At 50.6% G+C, this 18,510-nt stretch overlaps 1 protein-coding gene across 12 annotated transcripts in view; it reads left to right on the forward strand.

Annotated features, from left to right (window-relative positions):
* Nucleotides 1-18,510, forward strand: part of KIF1A (kinesin family member 1A) — a 522,969-nt gene that overhangs the window by 88,650 nt on the left and 415,809 nt on the right. For 6 of the 12 annotated variants that reach the window (XM_075068655.1, XM_075068656.1, XM_075068664.1 and 3 more), the window contains 3 exons: nucleotides 2,774-2,985; nucleotides 10,540-10,619; nucleotides 12,772-12,847. In XM_075068655.1, the coding sequence (XP_074924756.1) occupies nucleotides 2,774-2,985; nucleotides 10,540-10,619; nucleotides 12,772-12,847 (368 nt within the window). The remainder of the gene's footprint in view (nucleotides 1-2,773; nucleotides 2,986-10,539; nucleotides 10,620-12,771; nucleotides 12,848-18,510) is intronic. The other 6 variants (XM_075068659.1, XM_075068660.1, XM_075068666.1 and 3 more) reach the window with 1 other exon arrangement.

Consider the following 18,510-nt stretch of genomic DNA (forward strand, 5'->3'; position numbering starts at 1 on the left):
CAGTGTGAATGCCCTCACAAGACAGTTTGTGTCGGCCCTCATAACGTTCCTGTTTGCACATTGTCCATGAACTGGCCAGGATTCCTAAAAATGTGGTGGTTGTTATGCATCATAGTTGGACAGGTAAATTATATGAACGTACATCCGCCTACAGGCTGTTTGCCAGCTGTCCCCAGTTCTCTTATCAGTAGGGCCCTACCAGATTCACGGCCATGAAAATCGTGTCACAGACCGTGAAGTCTGGTCTTTTGTGTGCTTTTACCCTATACTATACAGATTTCATGGGGAAGACCAACATTTATCAAATTGGGGGTCCTGACCCAAAAGGGAATTTCATTGGGGTTGCAAGGTTATTTTAAGGGGGGGTTACAATATTGCCACCCTTACTTCTGAGCTGCCTTCATTGCTGGGTGACTGGGGAGAGGTGGCTGTTGTCCAGGTGACCAGCTCTGAAGGCAGTGCCCTCCCAGCAGCACTGTGGAAGTAAGGGTGGCAATACCATACGATGCCATTCTTACTTCTGCTCTGCTGCCTTCAGAGCTGGGCGGCCAGAGAGTGGGCCCAACTTTGCAAGCAGCAGTGCAGAAGTAAAGGTGGCAATATCATACCATGCCATCCTTCTGCGCTGCTGCTGGTGGCAGCACAGCCTTCAGAGCTGGGATCCCAGCCAACAGCCACTGCTCTCCAGCCACCCAGCTTTGAAGGAAGTGCCACTGCCAGCTGCTGCGCAGAAGTAAGGGTAGCAGTACTGCAACCCCTCCCCACCCCCATAACCTTGTGACCCCTCCTCCACAACTCCTTTTTGGGTCAGGACTCCTACAATTACAACAAATGAAATTTCAGATTTAAATAGGTGAAATCATGAAATTTATGATATTTAAATCCTGTGACTGAAATCGATCAAAATGGACCATGAATTTGGTAGAGCCATACTTATCAGCACTTGATGTGAGGAATTCCATTTGATTGGGCTCTATTCTCTGATTGGATGATGTAAGCTTTATAAAGAGGAGCAGTGGCAAAAAAAAAATCTTTTGGGGTGTTGCATGTCTCAGAGAGAGTGGAGGGAGCTCTCTGCAAAGGCAGAGAGCAGGAGAAGTGCAAGATTGGGACATTTTCAGACTTTAAAGTCCTTTTCCCATCCTCTTTTGCACAAGAAAGAGCATTTGGCTCAGATTTAGAAATACCTGTGGTCCTGGATCACACGCACCAGGTCCCCAGGCAAAGGCAACTTTCCATTACTCCTACTTCTCCAGCCCCTCACTGAGTGATGATCATTCCATTTGGTTGGCTTTGTCACTCCCTTGGGCTCTCCCTCCTGCCTCCCAACAACCTCCTGCTCAAAGACACAAACCTGTTAGACATGGGGCAGCTGCATGAACTACCCCAGCGTGAATCATATCGTGCTTTCCTGGATTTCCATATTCAGACTAATGCTCAAGGGAACAAAACACCAGTCACTTAAATATTCTTGGGGAAGTGAACACAAACCAACCCAGCCAAGGGAAGATTGAGTCGTAGGTCAGGTTTTGAGGAGAGCCACCATTGTTATGATAATATCTTTGGATTGTGGTAACTCCTAGGAGCCTTAGTCATGGCCCAGGATCCTGTGATGTTAAGCATTGTACAGATCCAGCAGTTCCCACTGTGACACTCATGGCCAGATTTTCACGAGAGAGCAGTGCCCTAGGCTCTTCTGAACATCAGGCTATATTGAGACCAAAATGGCAACAGGGGTCTTCTGCCTTGTAAGCATGTGCAGACTCACCCCTGTGGTGCCTCCTGCTGGTTGTCCTCAGGAATTAGCATCCAGCCTCCAGAGTACCCTCTTCAGGCCAGTGTCTCACCACCACTGCTGGCCCCCATGTCCCTCCCAGGACCCCAGTGTCCCTTTAACTGGGCGCTGCCCCCTGGCAGTATCCCCACAGTTCTGGGTCTCCCCCTCCCAGGGGAACTCCCACTATCTATCCCCACTTTGCCTCAGTCTTGGCTACTGCCCAGTCTCCATCTAGCCTCCATTCACTGGGGCAGACTGCAGTATCAGCCACTCATCACAGACAAAGGGGTTCGGACCTGCTGCCTCTGCCTCCCCATGGGCTGCCCTGTTGCAACTCTGCACCTATTTGACCTATAGTCAGGCCTGAGCTCCCAGCTCTTCTGGCCTTTCCTCAGCCCTGCTCCCAATCTAGATGCCTTGCTTAGGTCCCTGCAGCCAGGCCCTTCTCCCTCTACAACCAGAGGGAGACCTATTGGGCTTCTGGCTCACAGCCCCTTATAGGGGCCAGCTGGGCCTGATTGAGGCATGGCCCCAGCTGAGCCTACTTTCCCTAATCAGCCAGGCTTCTTGCCCCAGCCCTCTCCTGGGCTGTTTCAAGCCCTGCAGGGCAGGAGTGGGTAACCACCCTGCTACAGGCCCATTTACCCATTAGCCAACCCTGTCATGAGTAAGCTTTCCTGCCCTATGCCTGGCTCTCTGCCTGTCAAGCCAGGGGACATAATGGGAGGGAAGGGGGGCGAAGAACCATGTAGCAACACTTAGCGTGGCTGTTCTGGATGTGGTGTGAATGCTCCTTCTGGCAGAGAGATGATGTGAGTACCTCTAGTCCTGTCACTGGCACATGATGCTGTGTGTATTTCTGTGTTTTAATTTCTAGCTTTCTGCTCACCACATCATGTCACTTTTTCCCAACTGCCTTTCTTTTCTCTATCTTCCTTTTCCTTCTTCCTGTCCACGTGTCCATCCCTCCCTCTTTCCCCCTTCCCTGCCCCATAGACATGACCGACTTTGAGAACAATAATGGTAACCGTAGCCTGGCAGAACTGAGTCAACGCCCTGACAATCTCTCCACAGTGACCAATGCCTTAGTGGGGATGAGCCCGTCCTCCTCGCTGTCAGCCTTGTCCAGCCGAGCTGCCTCTGTCTCCAGCCTCCACGAACGCATCATGTTTGCTCCAGGCAGTGAAGAGGCCATTGAGAGGCTGAAGGTAAGAGCCTGAGGATGCTGACATCATGCTGTATTGAGATTAGCAGAAGATGAAACACACTTGATCTGGCAACAGATCCATTTTATATCCCTATGGTGGCATTTGAACCCGCGGATAGCGACTGTAACAGCCTAGGCTCTCCTATTATGATTTGTGCACCTCCTAGATTATCTCCTGCAGCCTCCTGCTTCTTATGAAGTAATGAAATCAATTGAGGACAGCAGGTACTTTATTGACAGAGACACTTTGTGGAGTCCATGCCCCCAAGATGACCTTCTGGAGATTTCCCCACAGGTTTAGAAAGCCTCCAGAAGCTCAGTTCTTCTTCGAGTGCTTGCACGTGCCATTCTGAGTTAGGTGTGTGCCCACACTGAGCATCACTGTTGGAATTCTTTCCCTTGTGGTATCTGTTGGGCTGGCTCTAGCACCCCGTGGTGCTGCACGCTAATAATGCCAGTATAAGGGGCCGTGCTGAGCCTGCGTCCGTCAGTTCCTTTTTACTGCCCGTGACTGCTGTTGGAACTCTCCTCTTTGTCTTGGCAAAGTTTTTCATAATTTTTTTTGCATAGTTTTTATTGTAAATAGTTGTTAGTTAAGTAGTTCATGTAGTTTTAGTAAGTTTAGTATAGGAATTAGGACACCTCTCCTTGTCTGGAGAGGTGTTCCTCCTTCTGGGTGCTGGGGCATGCCTTAGTCTCCAGGCTTTAAGCCTGACCCCACCTGTGGGAAGCCTGGTCCCAACAGCAACCCTCTCTTGAGCTGTCTCAAGTGTCTGGGATTGTGAGAAGGATACAGAAAAGATCGCTGCCAGATTTGTTGCGAGTTTAAGCCCACACACTCAAAAAGTCTGGGCAGCGAGACTGAAAGTCCTCCTGATGGAGGCAGTATTGAGACCCGCCTTGGAGCTGGTGCTTGACTCAGCACTGAGTACATCGACTTTGGAGCGCAGTGCACCTCCCGCTGCTAGGAGCTCGCAGCGTTGCTCCTCATCACCAATGCCCAAGAAGAAGCATTGCGGGCACAGTGGGAAGAGCTGTTCTTCCGCACCAAAGGGAGACAGAAGGGCAGACAAGTCAAGATCTGCAGAAAGGGATAGGGCAAGACCTGCACCGCACCACTCCCACTTTCTGGCACTGTAGCAGCTGCTGACACTGTCGCCTGCGCCAGCACCACAAACCCCATGAAGGCAGGTGCAACCCCCTTCCCGCTAGCATACGGCTTACGCAATGGCTAGCGATTTGCTAACTCTGCCAGTACCGGGTTCACCAGGGCACCGTTTGCCAGCTCTGAAGCATCGACCAGCTTCAGGTCGGTACCGAGGCTGCATTCTAGGGGAGAGCCTCCCCTAATCACCTCTCCTGAGGCATTGCCACGGCCTTGTTTCCCAGCTCTGGGAGGATTGGCACTGCCTTGGTCCCCATGCTCCTCCTCCTCCTCTTCCCCTTTGGAATCAGACTCTGGTTCCGGCTCCTCACCTCGCTGCCACTGCCGAGGCCACGCCCACTACCCATCAGCATTGTCGGGAGCTCTGGGAGCCACGATACCCTAGAACACTTGGCCTGTGGGGTCTGGCACTGGTACAGTGGCCTTTTTGGAACCTGTAGGGGTTTGCCCTGGATCATGGCACCAGCTGTAGACACTCCTACTCAGTATACTCTGAGAGTAGGATGCCACTGGTACCACACCAGCGCCTGTCACTGGTATCGATAGTGGGACTGGCCTGAGCTCTGCACTTGGCATCAAATCTGGAGCACATCCTAGTACCAAAGGCAGTACCAAGGCTGGTACTGATCAGCACGAGCAGACCTCCCAGTGGGAGGATATAATAGAGGCTATGGCAGTGCATGCCTCCTCTTTGTCTTCACCTTATGATAAACGAAAGGTGAAGGGGACATCCCTGCTTCAGGATAATCTGAGGACCCCCAGGATTTATTAATCAGGTGGCGTCCAATCTGGGCCTGCAGGCAGAAGTTGCCAAGGAGCCTTCTGACAGCTTCTTGGACAATTTATCAGCAGCGATTTGTGCAAAGGTTGCTCTCCTCCTACATGAGGCCATTATGAGCCCTATTAAGACTCTCTAGCAGAACCCAGCCTGCTTCCCTCCTACTGCCAAGAAAATGGAGTGGAAGTGCTTTGTGCTAGCCAAGGGTTGTGAGTTTTTATTTTCTCACCCTCCACCCCTGGATCACTTGTTGTGGTGGCTGCCAACAAGAGGGACTGTCAGGGCCAGCCAGGGTCCACACTGAAGATGAAGGAACCCCTGAAGCTCGACCTACTGGGCAGGAAAGCCAACTCCACCGGGCGGGCTTCAACTTTGCATAGCAAACCAGCAGGCACTGCTGGGCCACTATGACTTTAACATGTGGGAAGCAATGAACAAGTTCAAAAACAGACTTCTCCATGACAGCCAGCAGGAGTTCTCCACCCTTGTGGAGGAGGGCAAGATGGGGTCTTCTCTGCAGGCAGCACTGGATGCCACAGACTCTGCGGCTACATCTATGGCCGCAGCAGTTACCATGCACAGGAGCTCATGGTTACATGGTGCCTGCAGAAGTACAGCAGACCTTACAAGACCTGCCTTTTGAGGGGCCCTCGCTCTTTTCAGAGCAAACTGATGCCAGATTGCCTGGCCTAAAAGATTGTAGGGTGACTCTGAAGTCCCTGGGCCTGTGTACTCCAGCACAACCCAGGAGACCGTATAGGCTGCAGCATTATAGGCATTTTTATGCCCAGCTAGCCAGGCATGATCAGCGGAGAAAGAGGAATAAGGGATTTGGGCGCAGGCCACGTCCGCCATCTTCTTCCATCAAAGGACCCTCTCAGTCAGCCCCATGTCATGTGGGATTCTCAAAACACTCATTTTGATGAATTGATCGAGGATGGCATGTCAATTCCTACCCAGGATCCAGTCACCCTCTTTTCTGAGGGCCTGGGAGTCGTTCACTTCCAGCTGCTGGGTTTTGAGCACAACAGAGTTTTGTTAGAACCTTCCCTTTATTTCTACCCCACCTTCCCACCCACCTTCCCCGTTCCCTTCAGAGACCCTTCTCATGAGGTTCTGCTAGAGCAGGAGGTGCAGTTTCTCCTTTGGATGGGAGCTGTAGAGGTGGTTCCACTGCCGTTAAGGGGGAAAGGATTCCGTTCCTGGTATTTTATGGTACCCAAGGCCAAGGGAGGACTCAGACCCATTGTAGACCTGTGTCAACTCAACCACTATCTCAGGAAGCTGAAGTTCCACATGGTCTCCTTGGCATCCATCATTCTGTCACTGGAACCAGGGGATTGGTGTGTCACCCTCAATTTAAAACTCCTACTTCCACATTGCGACTTTCCATGGCCACAGAAGATTTCTGGGGTTTGTGGTGAACCGAGATCATTATCAATTCATGGCCTTGCCTTTTGGTCTCTAGGCCACCCCATGAGTCTTCACCAAGTGCATGGCAGTTGTGGCACCGTTTCTGAGGAAAAGAGGTGTCCATGTGTTCCCATTTATCGATGACTGGCTCATCAAGGACTGGTCTCAAGCACAAGTGGAGTCTGACATCGACCTAATACGGTCGATCTGCCAAGTGTTCGGTTGTCTCATTAATGTGCAGAAGTCAACCGTGACACCTATCCAGAGAATAGAGTTCATCCGGGCGGTGCTCAACTCCCCACTGGCAAGAGCCCTCCTCCTGGAAGAATGTTTTCGGGCAATTTCAGTGCTAATTCATTCTCTGCAATCACAACCAATCACAACCATCTGGCTTTGCTTGAGCCTCCTCAGACACTTTGTGCACTTATGTAGTGTGACACGTAAGGCTGAGACTCAGACCTCTCCAAGCCTGGCTGGCCATGGTGTACTGCCTTCCCAGGCACCACTTGAACAAGGCAATCCCGGTGCCACGCCCCAACCTCCGCTCCTTGACATGGTGGTTGGATCACTGGACGGTCTGCGAAGGGATTCCCTTCACAAGACCCCAGCCATCTTTTCATCTGCTTTCCAATGCCTCGGCTCTGGGCTGGGGAGCCCACCTGGGTCACCTCAGGACTCAAGGTCTGTGATCCAGGGAGGAACTTTCTCTCCATATCAGCATCAAGTTGCTCAGGGCAGTCTGGCATGCTTGCCAAGCGTTCTTGCCCCACATTATGACCCTGACAGCATCAGTTCTCATGAACAATATATCAGCCATGTATTACATCAACAAGCAGGGCGGGGCTCGTTCTTTCTCCCATGTCAAGAGGCAGCTGATCTTTGGGAATTCTGTATCACCCACACCATCGAGCTCGAAGTTTTATATCTGCCAGAGGTTCAAAACCATATCATGGATCACCTCAGCAAGTCCTTCTCCACTCACCATGAGTGGTCAGTGCACCCAGATGTCACAATGGATATCTTCCGCAAATGGGGGTTTCCCCACATAGATCTATTTGCCACCCACATGAACAGGAAGTGCCAGCAGTTCTGCTCCCTGAGAGGTCACAGTCCTGGGTCAATCACAGATGCTTTTCTGCTGCCCTGATCATCTCATCTGCTCTACGCCTTTCCATCCATCTTGCTGATCCACAGGGTGCTAACAAAGATCAAGCGGGACCAAGCTTGAGTCATACTGATAGGTCCAGCATGGCTGTAGTGGGATGGTTAACCTGCTCCTGCCCTGAAGGGCTTTAAACAGCCCTGGGAGAGGACTGTGGCAGGGGAAAAGCTGAGCAGATTGGGAAAGCAGCCACAGCTGTAGTCAGTGCAGTCAGATCCCAGCTGGCTCTTATAAGAAGGCAGTGGGCCAGTAGGACAAAGGAGACACTTTCTCTTTGGCTCTAGAGAGAGAAGGACTTGGCTGCCTGGGAAGCTGAGGAGGGTACCTAGGGTGGAGCAGTGCTGGGGAAGGGCAGAGGGAGCTGGGGAGCTCCAGCCTAGCAAAGCCTCAGGCTGCAGGCCAAGTTAAGGGCCCACAAAAGGGTACTAGCGCTGCAGAGGAGCAGCCCAGATATAGGCAGAGGCAGCTGGTGCGACCCCCTTGCTGATGATGAGTGGTTTACAGACTGCAGTCTGCCCCAGGGAGCAGGAGCTAGTTGATGACTCGCAGTAGCCACAGAGGCAAGGTAGGGATAGAGGGTTGGGATTTCCCCGGGTGGGGAGACTCAGCTTGTGGGTTACTGCGGGGGCAGAACCCTGACATATAAGGGCATTTAGGTTCGAGAGGGACACGGGGGCCAGCTGCAGGTGAGATGCCAGCCCGCAGGGGTGCTTCGGGCTGAAAAGAGCTAATTCTATGGACGACCAGCAGGAGGCGCCATGCTGGTGAGTCGTCGCCCTGCCTCAGTGGCCCAGACAACACTGTTACACCATGCTTCTCCATCTTTCCTGAGAGACTCTGATCGAGCTTCCGCTTCATCTGGACTTAATCTCGCAAGACCATGGACATTTGCTTCACCCAAACCTCAGCTCTTTGCACCTGAGGACCTGGAATCTTCGTGGTTAAATCCTGATTAACTGGCTTGTTCAGAGCAGATCCATAAAGTTCTCCTGGGCAGTAGGAAGCCATCCACAAGGGCAACGTACTAGTTGAAGTGGAAGCGTTTCTCCCTCTGATCTTCTGAATGGGGAGTCCTGCTAATGCAATCTATGTTGCAACTTATCCTTGACTACCTTCTGTCCCTGAAAGAGCAGGGGCTGGCCCTCTCCTTGATTAAGGTCCACCTCAGGGCCATCTCAGCATTCCATTCAAAGATCGACAACAAGCCGGTCTTCTCCTATGAGGAGATGATCTGTTTCCTCAGAGGTCCAGAGAGGGTATTCCCGCAGATGAGGAAGCCAATCTTGCCATGGGATTTGAACCTGGTTCTCTCCAGATTGATAGGGCCACGCTTCGAGCCACTAGCGACATGCTTGCTGCTTCACCTGTCATGGAAGGTAGCCTTTCTAGTGGCAATTATTTCGGCCAGGAGGGCTATCAAAGCCCCCATGCACTATCTTCTTTAAGGACAAGGTGCAACTATGGCCTCACCCAAGGTTCTTGCCAAAGGTGATGTCTCAGTTCCACTGCAACCAAACTATCTTTCTGCCTGCCTTTTATCCGAAGTCTCATACGTATAGGGAGAACAAGGCCTGCACTCCTTGGGTATTAGACGGGCTCTGGTGTTTTATATGCAGAGGACAAAACTGTTCCCTAGGTCACCACGGCTCTCTATTGCGATAGCTGAAAGAATGAAGGGGCTCCCCATCCCCGCTCAGAGGATTTCATCTTGGATTACATCATGTATCCAAACTTGTTATGAGCTTGCAGGCATTCCTCCTCCGCCGAATCTCACTGCTCACTCCAGGAGGTTCCAGGCCTCTTCCGCGGCCTGTCTAGTGCAGGTTCCCATCTTGGATATCTGTAAGGCAGCAACCTGGTCTTCAGTGCACACGTTCTCATCGCACTATGCCCTCACCCAGCAGGCCAGAGACGATGCACACTTTGGCTGAGTGGTGGTGTAGTCCTTGAACTCCGAGTCCACCTGCTTGAGAGTCACTTAACTTGGAATGGACATGTGCAAGCAAGACCCACCCACCGTCCCTGCTTTGAGTGGTCAGTAAGAAAAAACTGAGAGACGCGGGCTCGGCAGAGCTCAGCAGGGACCCTTGTACCAGTGCTATGAGCGTGTGGCACCAGGGGGCACTGGAGCCAGCTCGATGGATACCACTAAGGGAAAAAATTCTGACAGCGATGCTCAGGGTGCGCACACACCAACTCGAAATGGACATGTGCAACCCCCCATCTTGAAGAACAACAGTCACAAAAAGGTTAGTAACTGTCTTTTTCTAGGCCAAAAGTTTCAAAAGCAACCCATGATTTTCATTGCCCAATTTTGGACCTCTTAAAGAGTGAAATTTGAATTTAGAGATTTTCAGAGGGAGTGTGCTTAATGTTGTCTAAAAATCAGGCTTCTCTGAAGTGTCGCAACTCAAAATCGAGGCACCCAAAATCAGTGGGCGCTTCTGAAAATCTTGGCCTGAGGTTGTATGTACGTATTTTATTCCCTACTCTGCTGGAAGGCTAAAAAGACCATCTTGAGTCTAGCAGCGCACTCCCAAAAGGTGAGAGGTTGTACTTCCCCTCATGGCTCGGTAGTGACAGATAGCTAACAAACTCACTACTGGGAGAGCTTTGCTGAAGCCATCACTGATGCTGGTTTGCCAGCAGAGCCATCAGGCCACAGTGTGGGCCCAGTCCTGCCTAGTGCTGAATGGCAGGCCCGAGGGTCATCTGCTTTCTTAACATGTTGTCTTCAAACACTGTGACTAGTGTAAGAGTTTGTTGAAAAACCTCTTATCCTGCCTTTTCCCTGAGAGGTGCTTTACATTGAAACCAACCTGGAACTGGGATTCACATTCTGCAGCCAGGAAACAGAGCTGTCTCATATGTGTCTGTTATGCAAGATCATTATGTGGTGTGACTTAGTAAATGCCACTGTGACTGTGACTTCCGTAGAACAGAGATTCCGGAGCAAAGCCTAAAAGAGCATTTGCAGTTCTGTTACCAAAGGTGACAAGCAGTCACGAAATACTGACATTTAAACTTTGTTTGCCAGGAAACAGAGAAGATCATTGCTGAGCTGAACGAGACCTGGGAAGAAAAGTTGCGGAGGACAGAAGCAATCCGCATGGAGAGGTGAGTATACAATAGTGATGTCTGCAAGACCCATTCACTCAGTGTGCAGTTCACTTTGTCACCTTTGAACCTCCCCTCCATGGGGGCTTCCTGGGGTCAGGGGGTCAGTTCACCTGCCTGTGCTGGTTGTAGTGACGTCAGCAGCCAGGAAGAGTCGGGATAGTGAGACCATCGGGCCATGCCCCAGTTTTGTCAAAAGCATGGCTGGCACTCCTCCTCTACTAATGACTCCTGTAGGGGGCTTTGCATAGACCCAGCTATGCTGACACAACGCATGCCTGTGATGTGTTCGGCCAGAGACCCCATTGGGACTGTCACCTGACGTGCTGAGATTACCTTTGAGCCCGTTTTCCCTGCCAGCTTGGGACTCCAGAACCCTGCCTTGTTGAGGCAGACATGCTAGCCTGCTGCAACACAGACCCAGGTCTGGTCCATGCCCCCAAAGCTGCAGACTTTAACCAAAAACTGCTCAGCAGGTCACCGATCTCCAGCACCCAGACACTCTGTCTGAAGTTTATACAGGGTAAACTCATAAATTGTCCGCTCCCTATAACACTGATAGATATGCACAGCTGTTTGCTCCCCCAGGTATTAATCACTTACCCTGGGTTGGTTAATAAACAAAAGTGATTTTATTTAGTATAAAAAGTAGGATTTAAGTGGTTTCAAGTATTGACAGACAGAATAAAGTAAGTCACCAAGCAAAAACACACAAATCTAAAGCCTAATACATTAAGAGACTGATACAGGTAAAATCTCACCCTCAGAGATGTTCCAATAAGCTTCTTTCACAAACTAGACTCCTTCCTAGTCTGGGCCCAATCCTTTACCCTGGTACAGTCCTTGTTAGTTTCAGCAGGCATCTTAGGTGGAAACTAGGGGTTTTCTCAGGACTGGCAGCCCCCTTTGTTCTGTTCCTCCCCCTTTTATAGCTTTGGCACAAGATGGGAACCTTTTGTCTCTCTGGGTCCCCACCCATCCTTCTAAATGGAAAAGCACCAGGTTTAAGATGCATACCAATATCAGGTGACATGTTACGTGTCCTGTGAGACCCCCAGCCGTCATTCTTCTTGGGTTGGCCCACACTCACCCAGGAAGGTTTGCAAGTAAACAGACCATTTACCACCAATTGTCCTAGTCAGTGGGAGCAATCAAGCTTCCGAACCACCATTAATGGCCCACACTTTGCATAAGTACAGTAGGACCTCAGAGTTACGCTTCATATTCCTAGTTTCAGATACAAGAATGATACATTCATACAAATAGGATGAACACACTCAGTAGATTTTAAGCTTTGTAATGATATCTTACAAGAGACCTTTTGCTTAAAGCATATTCCAGTTATATTATATTCACACTCATAAGCATATTTCCATAAAACATAATGAAGTGCAACGTCACAATGCCCACAGCCCCTTTTCCAGAGGCAGTCAGGTGAGGGGACAGGTACATTTTAGAAGTAAATGAGATGAGGGAAAGAGAAGATAAAGTCCCTGTACAACCATTTCAGTTCAGTGATCAGCCCTCCAAAAGGAAGAGGTGGATGGTCCTGTTGGTAAGGCACCAAATCAGTCTACAAGCTTTCTTCATGACCCCCTACAAGTTATTTAATCTCTCTCTGCCTTGATTTTCCCCATCTGTAACACTGAGCTAATAATACTATCCTGCTTCACAGCTGAGTCTTATTTCATTAACATTTATAAGGTGCTTTGAGATCCTCAAATAGCTGGTACTAGCTAGATATTATAAATGGAATGTCTGCCTTAATTTAGAGGGCTTCAAGGAACTGGCATTACTGAAATCATTAATATTCTTTTTTGATTTAATTGTTTAATTGAACTCTCATAATGGGGGTCATTTTCCTAAGCACTATGCAAATATCTAGCAAAGCCCACAGCTAGTCTGTGTAAACACATGTTCCTCTCATGCTTACCCTCATCCACCTTCACCCTCCTCCTTCCATTGGTTTGTTTCATGCACTAGATTCGCCTTGTTTCCAATCGGACTGTGAGCGCTTTGAGGCAGGGTGTGTCTGTGCAGCCCTTAGCACAGTGGGATCCTGATCTCAGTTGGCTTCTGTAGGGGCTGCTTTGATGCAAAAAACTAAGAACACAGATTGTTTTGACAGACTTTTGCTTTTGCTGTTGCTCAGGGAAGCTTTGCTGGCTGAAATGGGCGTCGCCATGAGAGAAGATGGAGGCACACTGGGTGTGTTCTCTCCTAAAAAGGTATGTAGGATTCCTTTAATCTCTTCCACCAGGCCAATCAGATCCTTCTAAAAATATACCTACTGCCCAGCAGCAGCACTTGGAAAATACCTCCCTGCTAAATTCCTATTAGTCCAGCTAATTTCTGAATAGCTCCAAGATGTGTGAACTGTCCCCTCTAGCTCAGTGGGTGTTGATTCTGAAACATAAATCAGTCTACAAGCTTTCTTCATGACCTCCTACAAGTTATTTAATCTCTCTTTGCCTTGATTTTCCCCATCTGTAACACTGAGCTAATAATACTATTAAACACTTTAAACATCAACCCTGTTCACTGTTTCACTGCTGATTTGTTTTAATAGAAACATCCAGCTAATTTTCACTTCCCGTTTCCAAAAAACTAATGCGGTTTTAGGATGCATCAGGCGAGGTGTTTCCAGCAAAGATAAGGAGGTGTTAGTACTGTTGTACAAGGCACTGGTGAGACCTCATCTGGAATACTGTGTGCAGTTCTGGTCTCCCATGTTTAAGAAGGATGAATTCAAACTGGAACAGGTTCAGAGCGGGCTGCGAGGGACAGATCATGGATTGGAAACCTTCTTATGAAAGGTAGACTTCAAAGTGCTTGGCTTGTTTTTAGCCAACATAACAGGTTGATGGGGGGATCCTGGAAATTTGCTCAGAGGGGTGAGATTAGAGAGAAGAGGAGATTAAGTTAGTAGCTAATGTAGACACAAGAACATGGATAATAAACTGGATCACATAGAGTTAGACGTGAAAGTAGATGGAAAGGTTTCGAACCATTAGAGGAGTAAGTTCTGGAACAGGCCTTCCAAGGGGAAGTAGTTGGGCAAAAGACAATCATAGTCTAGGTCGTGGTTGCGATGGTCCCCTCAAGCATAACTAGGGCCGTTAAGCTGAACGGTGTAGAAATCACTGAGTATCACGCGGCATGCAGTTACACTGGTCTCGAGGGGACGCTGTCAGCGCGGGCCACTATCCCACGCCAAGCGCGGAATATCCTTACATGATGTCCGCTACTACGACGTCGCCTCGTACGCATCGATCTGGAAACTCTATCCGGGTGACAGTGGAGTCGTTCGAACTCCTTACCCTGTCCTATTGTACATGGACTTCCGGGGTGATGGCCTACTCCTGGGAATGAGGGAGAAGAGGGAGGACCTTGGGATCCAAGGGTGGCCAGAGAGGGACCCTCTCGCCGCTTCCACGAGTTTTAGCAGCGAGGTGTGCTCAGTCCACCGAGGGAAGCAGAAGATCCCGGAGGAACGTGAGGCCGATAAAAGAGATGGGGAGCGAGGATCCTGCGGCGGTACCGGTAACGCCCTACATGGCAGGGAAGAAGGGACTCGGCTGACGCCGGGACTAGGTCAGCCAACTCGCAACCCAATTGTGGACGGTTTCCTGGGGGCGTCCGTAGGGGAGACAGGAGGTGACCCCCCGGAATGGGACCAAATAGGGACCGACGGGAATTTGGTCCAGGAATCAGGCCAATGATCCCAGAACCACAACATTTTAAGGAAAAGTCGAGTGAATGGGTCCAATGGAGGGAGAGCAAGGCCGGGACCCCAGATACATGATTAAAAAGAATCTGCGTATAGATATCCCGCAAGAGAACAAGTCCTCGAACAACCTTGGTCCCCGGAACATCAAAGGGCGGTAAGGATCAGGCCCACGTCACTGTTTGGGGGCCCATCTAGGATGGAAAGACATCGATCGATTCTACAGAGTTTGCCTGGCATTTAATGCACCGTCCCGCGATATTGTTCCTCCTGTCCGAGTGCCAATACAGGGGCCCGCGACCATATTAAGGCCCCTCGGTCCTCTACCTAATATGAAGTTCCGTCGAGGCGAAAGCTATGGAACATAGTGGGCCATTGGAAAAAGTCAGCCGGGCCACAGTAACATCTGGCCAGACTAGATTATGCCAACGCCGATACGCCGAGGCCGTCCTCTGCTACGGAATATCAGCCACAGCCATACCCAAGAATAGTCCCAGATATTTCCAGAGTGGGGAATACATAAGGACTCTGACGGACCCAGGGACGCCCTTTGTTTCAACTAATGAAGAGTGCAACAGCCTCACATACCGACCTCAGCACGTGTCTACACCCCAGACGAATGGCTCGTTGAACGCTTTAATAGAACTTGAAAACATGTACGGAAGGGATCAGCCGCGATGGAAAAGCGGGATGCCCTGCACTTATCTGGGCCGTCCGGGAAGTTCCCAAGGCGTCCACTGGATTCTCCCCCTCGAGCTGTATAATTTGGCACCCAGGGGCAGACGACCTGCTAAAGGACTGGAAGTAGCCGCCGAACCGGAGAACATGTGGACACGTGCACAAATGAGAGACCCGAATCCGCCAGAGCCCCCCCTGGTGCGCGAAACAATGGAAGAAGCCAAGGGGCAACGGGACATACTACACCGTCCAAGCGAATCCCGGAATTCCAGGTGGGAGACCGGTGAGGTGCAATACCCACAGCGGAAGCAACTCCTGGCCAAAGCAGGACTATGAGGTAATCGAAGTGGTAGCGGAGAAGTGGACTAACCAGGTCGCAGCCAGGCGCCGAAGCGAGCAGATCGACCATAAAAGATTGCTGAAACCCTGGCAGGATAGAGAAACCTGGTAGCTGCCGGGGGGCACCACCCTAAAGACGAATCAGCCCAGCCTGGTGGAATATCCCCGGAGCTGACCCCGAGACAACCGAGTCGAGGTGATCCCTGGTCACCGCAACCAAGATGTTCTCGGAGAAGCCAGGTAGGCCTACAGATTCACATCAAATCGTCAAAGCGGTGAAGGTGCACGTCAAGCAGACCGGTCCGGAGCTAAGAGAGCAAAATTCGGAAGCGGCTTCAGAAGATGCTGGCCTAGGGGTATTGAAGAGTCATATCAATGGTCCAGTCCCGTCGGTTTAGTGCCTAGCGACGGCAGAGGAGTTCGGCAACGACTTCGCAAGCTAAACGAGGTGTCCCGATGAACGCTACCTTACCCAGTGCTCGAGAGCTGATTACGACTGGGAAAGGCCCGTTTTATGTCACCTAATCTACTAAGGGCTATTGCAGCTCCCGGCAAGGGCCGACAAGAGAAACGGCGTTTGCACACCCGGAGAGATATCATAAGACGTTCCTTGGTTGCAATGGGGCCCGCTACTCAGCGGCATGAACAAGCTGTACGGCCCCATAGGAGACGCTGCTAGCCTATGTAGAATGTCATCACTATAGCCCCGACCGGGAGACGCACCTCGACAAGGTAAGGCAGTTCAGATATCCTCTGAGGAATGGCAGGACTACGGGCAGAACTCCGTCAAGGGGCGATTCCGTGGCTTAGCCGGAGGACAACCATGATCGGTGTGGTCGAAGTGGGTGGAGCAGGGCGTAAAGTGCGGAGTAGCCCAACAAAGCAAGCAACACTAGCAATAATGCATGTCGGATACCTTCTTTTTCACGAACGGTGGCCAGGCTGCGCGGCTTTACGCGACACAACAGGTTGCAGGCAGTACCTGGACTAGTTGCGAGATCTTATTAGTGCGAGTGCTATGGCCGCGCACTCTCTCGCCACCACAGGCATCCCATGCACCGCCAGATCAAGGCATTCGAGGGCCCCACACAACTAGATGGTCTGCTGCTGGCGACAGCCGCTTAGCTAGACGAATCGCGACAGGCCACCCTCGTCGTACGCAGTACCTAGTAAGCCTCGAGCACTGGGGGACAGAGTTATTCCTGCAGACCGCTCGTGTCCTCAAGAGATTAGGCCGTCTGACGCGCGGTTGCTTCCACAGAGAGTCGGGGTAGAGGACGAACTCCCGCCCTCCTCGCTGCAGGAGTGAAGCTCAGCCTAGAAGCGGAATATGGCCATGTCGTCGGAAAAAGATAGCTGGCAGTCAAGATAGGCGCCTAGAAACGCTAAGCGAGTGTGCCATTAGGACAGGAGATTAACACCCTGGTCACTGGACAATCGGCCCGCTGCAGAATGGAAAGTCCACAGAGAGGGAACGACATAGTAGCGCGATACCGAAGCTCAGCGGGCACTAGAACCGTATCTCAATCATTACACGCTCGGTTCCCGTGCCTGACCCACACTCGCAATGGCGCGGATGCCTGTCTGAGGGTAGAGAGCCGTCCCTCTGATGCGCGCAACGTAGCCCGACCCGTAGAGCCAGTGTGGAAGGGTGGCCAAAGCGCGTAGTAATGGTGGCAAACGAAAGAACAGTGCTACGAAGCAAGGAGGATAAGAAGCCGTCCCAGAAGGCGTTAGCCCGAGAGGAGGTGCAGCGGACAGGGGTTGCCGTGCAAAGCTATAAGAGTTACTCAGTGTGGGCATCACAAGAGGACTTTCTATAAGCCTTGCAGCAGGGATACGTCAAGGAGCTGGTGAGAAGACGAACAGAGTAGCGTGCAGCAAGTAGGGCACTAAACTCTGAGACTCTCCTTGGAAAACAGATTGCATTCTCCCCAGAAGGAGAGGAAACTAGAACAAGGGGCTGGCTGAGAAGGGATCAGCCAGACCCTGTGAGATTGGGAAGGGTTTTTTTTTCTTTTCTTTTTCTTTGGCCCAAGCCTGTGTCTCCGGGGCTAAAAGGGACTGAGCTAATAAACAGAGAGGCAGGTACTTTGCCACAAAAGATAAATTTTAAGTGGTTATAAGTCAAAGCATAACAAGTCAGATTTGGTCAAATGAAATAAAAGCAAAATGCATCCTAAACTGATGGTAACACTTTAAGTGCCATGACAAACTTAGATGCTTCTCACCACAGAATCACAGAATCATAGGTCAGAAGGGACCAATATGATCATCTAGTCTGACCTCCTGCACAAAGCAGGCCACAGAACCCTACCCATCCACTTCTATAACAAACCCCTTCAGCCAAGCTCTCCCCTTTGATCAGCGCTTCAGTTGCTTGGTGGTGGTGTCTGTAGATGGAGGTGGAAGAGAGAGGAAGAGCATGGCAAATGTCTCTCCCTTTTATGATGTCCTTTCTTCCCTCTTGGCTTTGCCCCCTCCCTCCTCCTTCAGAGTCAGGAGAACATTACCTCATCGCAATGCCAAACTGACCAAAGGGAGAGGGGAGTGACTCACTCGAGAGTCCAACAGATCCTTTGTTGTTGCCTAGGCCCGTGTCCTTTGTTCCTGTGAGGCTGGGCTGAGTTTGTCCCATACATGCCCTGATGAAGAGTGAAGTGCCCCTCTGCTTCTGGAGAGTTTTTGCCTGGGCTTGTTTTAAGCCATGAGGACACGTTTTCAGCCTCATAACTGTACACATGAAATTCCAACCTATAACATTACTATAACATTACCATAACAACAATGCTCAGTGGTTTGAGCATTGGCCTGCTAAACCCAGGGTTGTGAGTTCAATCCTTGAGGGCGCCATTTAGGGATCTGGGGCAAAACTCTGTCTGGGGATTGGTCCTGCTTTGAGTAGGGGGTTGGACTAGATGACCTCATGAGGTCCCTTCCAACCCCAGTATTCTGTGATTCTCTATGATCATGAGCCTTCTGAAGACACCTGACGTGACAAACTTCACATTAGATATCACACAAGTATATTGTAAGGATGAACATGGGGGTGCTGGGTGTTCCTTTGAGGTACAGAACGTCACATCTATCTCCTGCAGTGTTCGGAGGGTAAATACATTAGAAATGGTGGAGTCCTTAGGTGCTATA

The sequence above is a fragment of the Chelonoidis abingdonii genome, chromosome 8, assembly GCF_003597395.2.
Source record: "Chelonoidis abingdonii isolate Lonesome George chromosome 8, CheloAbing_2.0, whole genome shotgun sequence".
NCBI classification, from domain to species: Eukaryota; Metazoa; Chordata; order Testudines; family Testudinidae; genus Chelonoidis; species Chelonoidis abingdonii.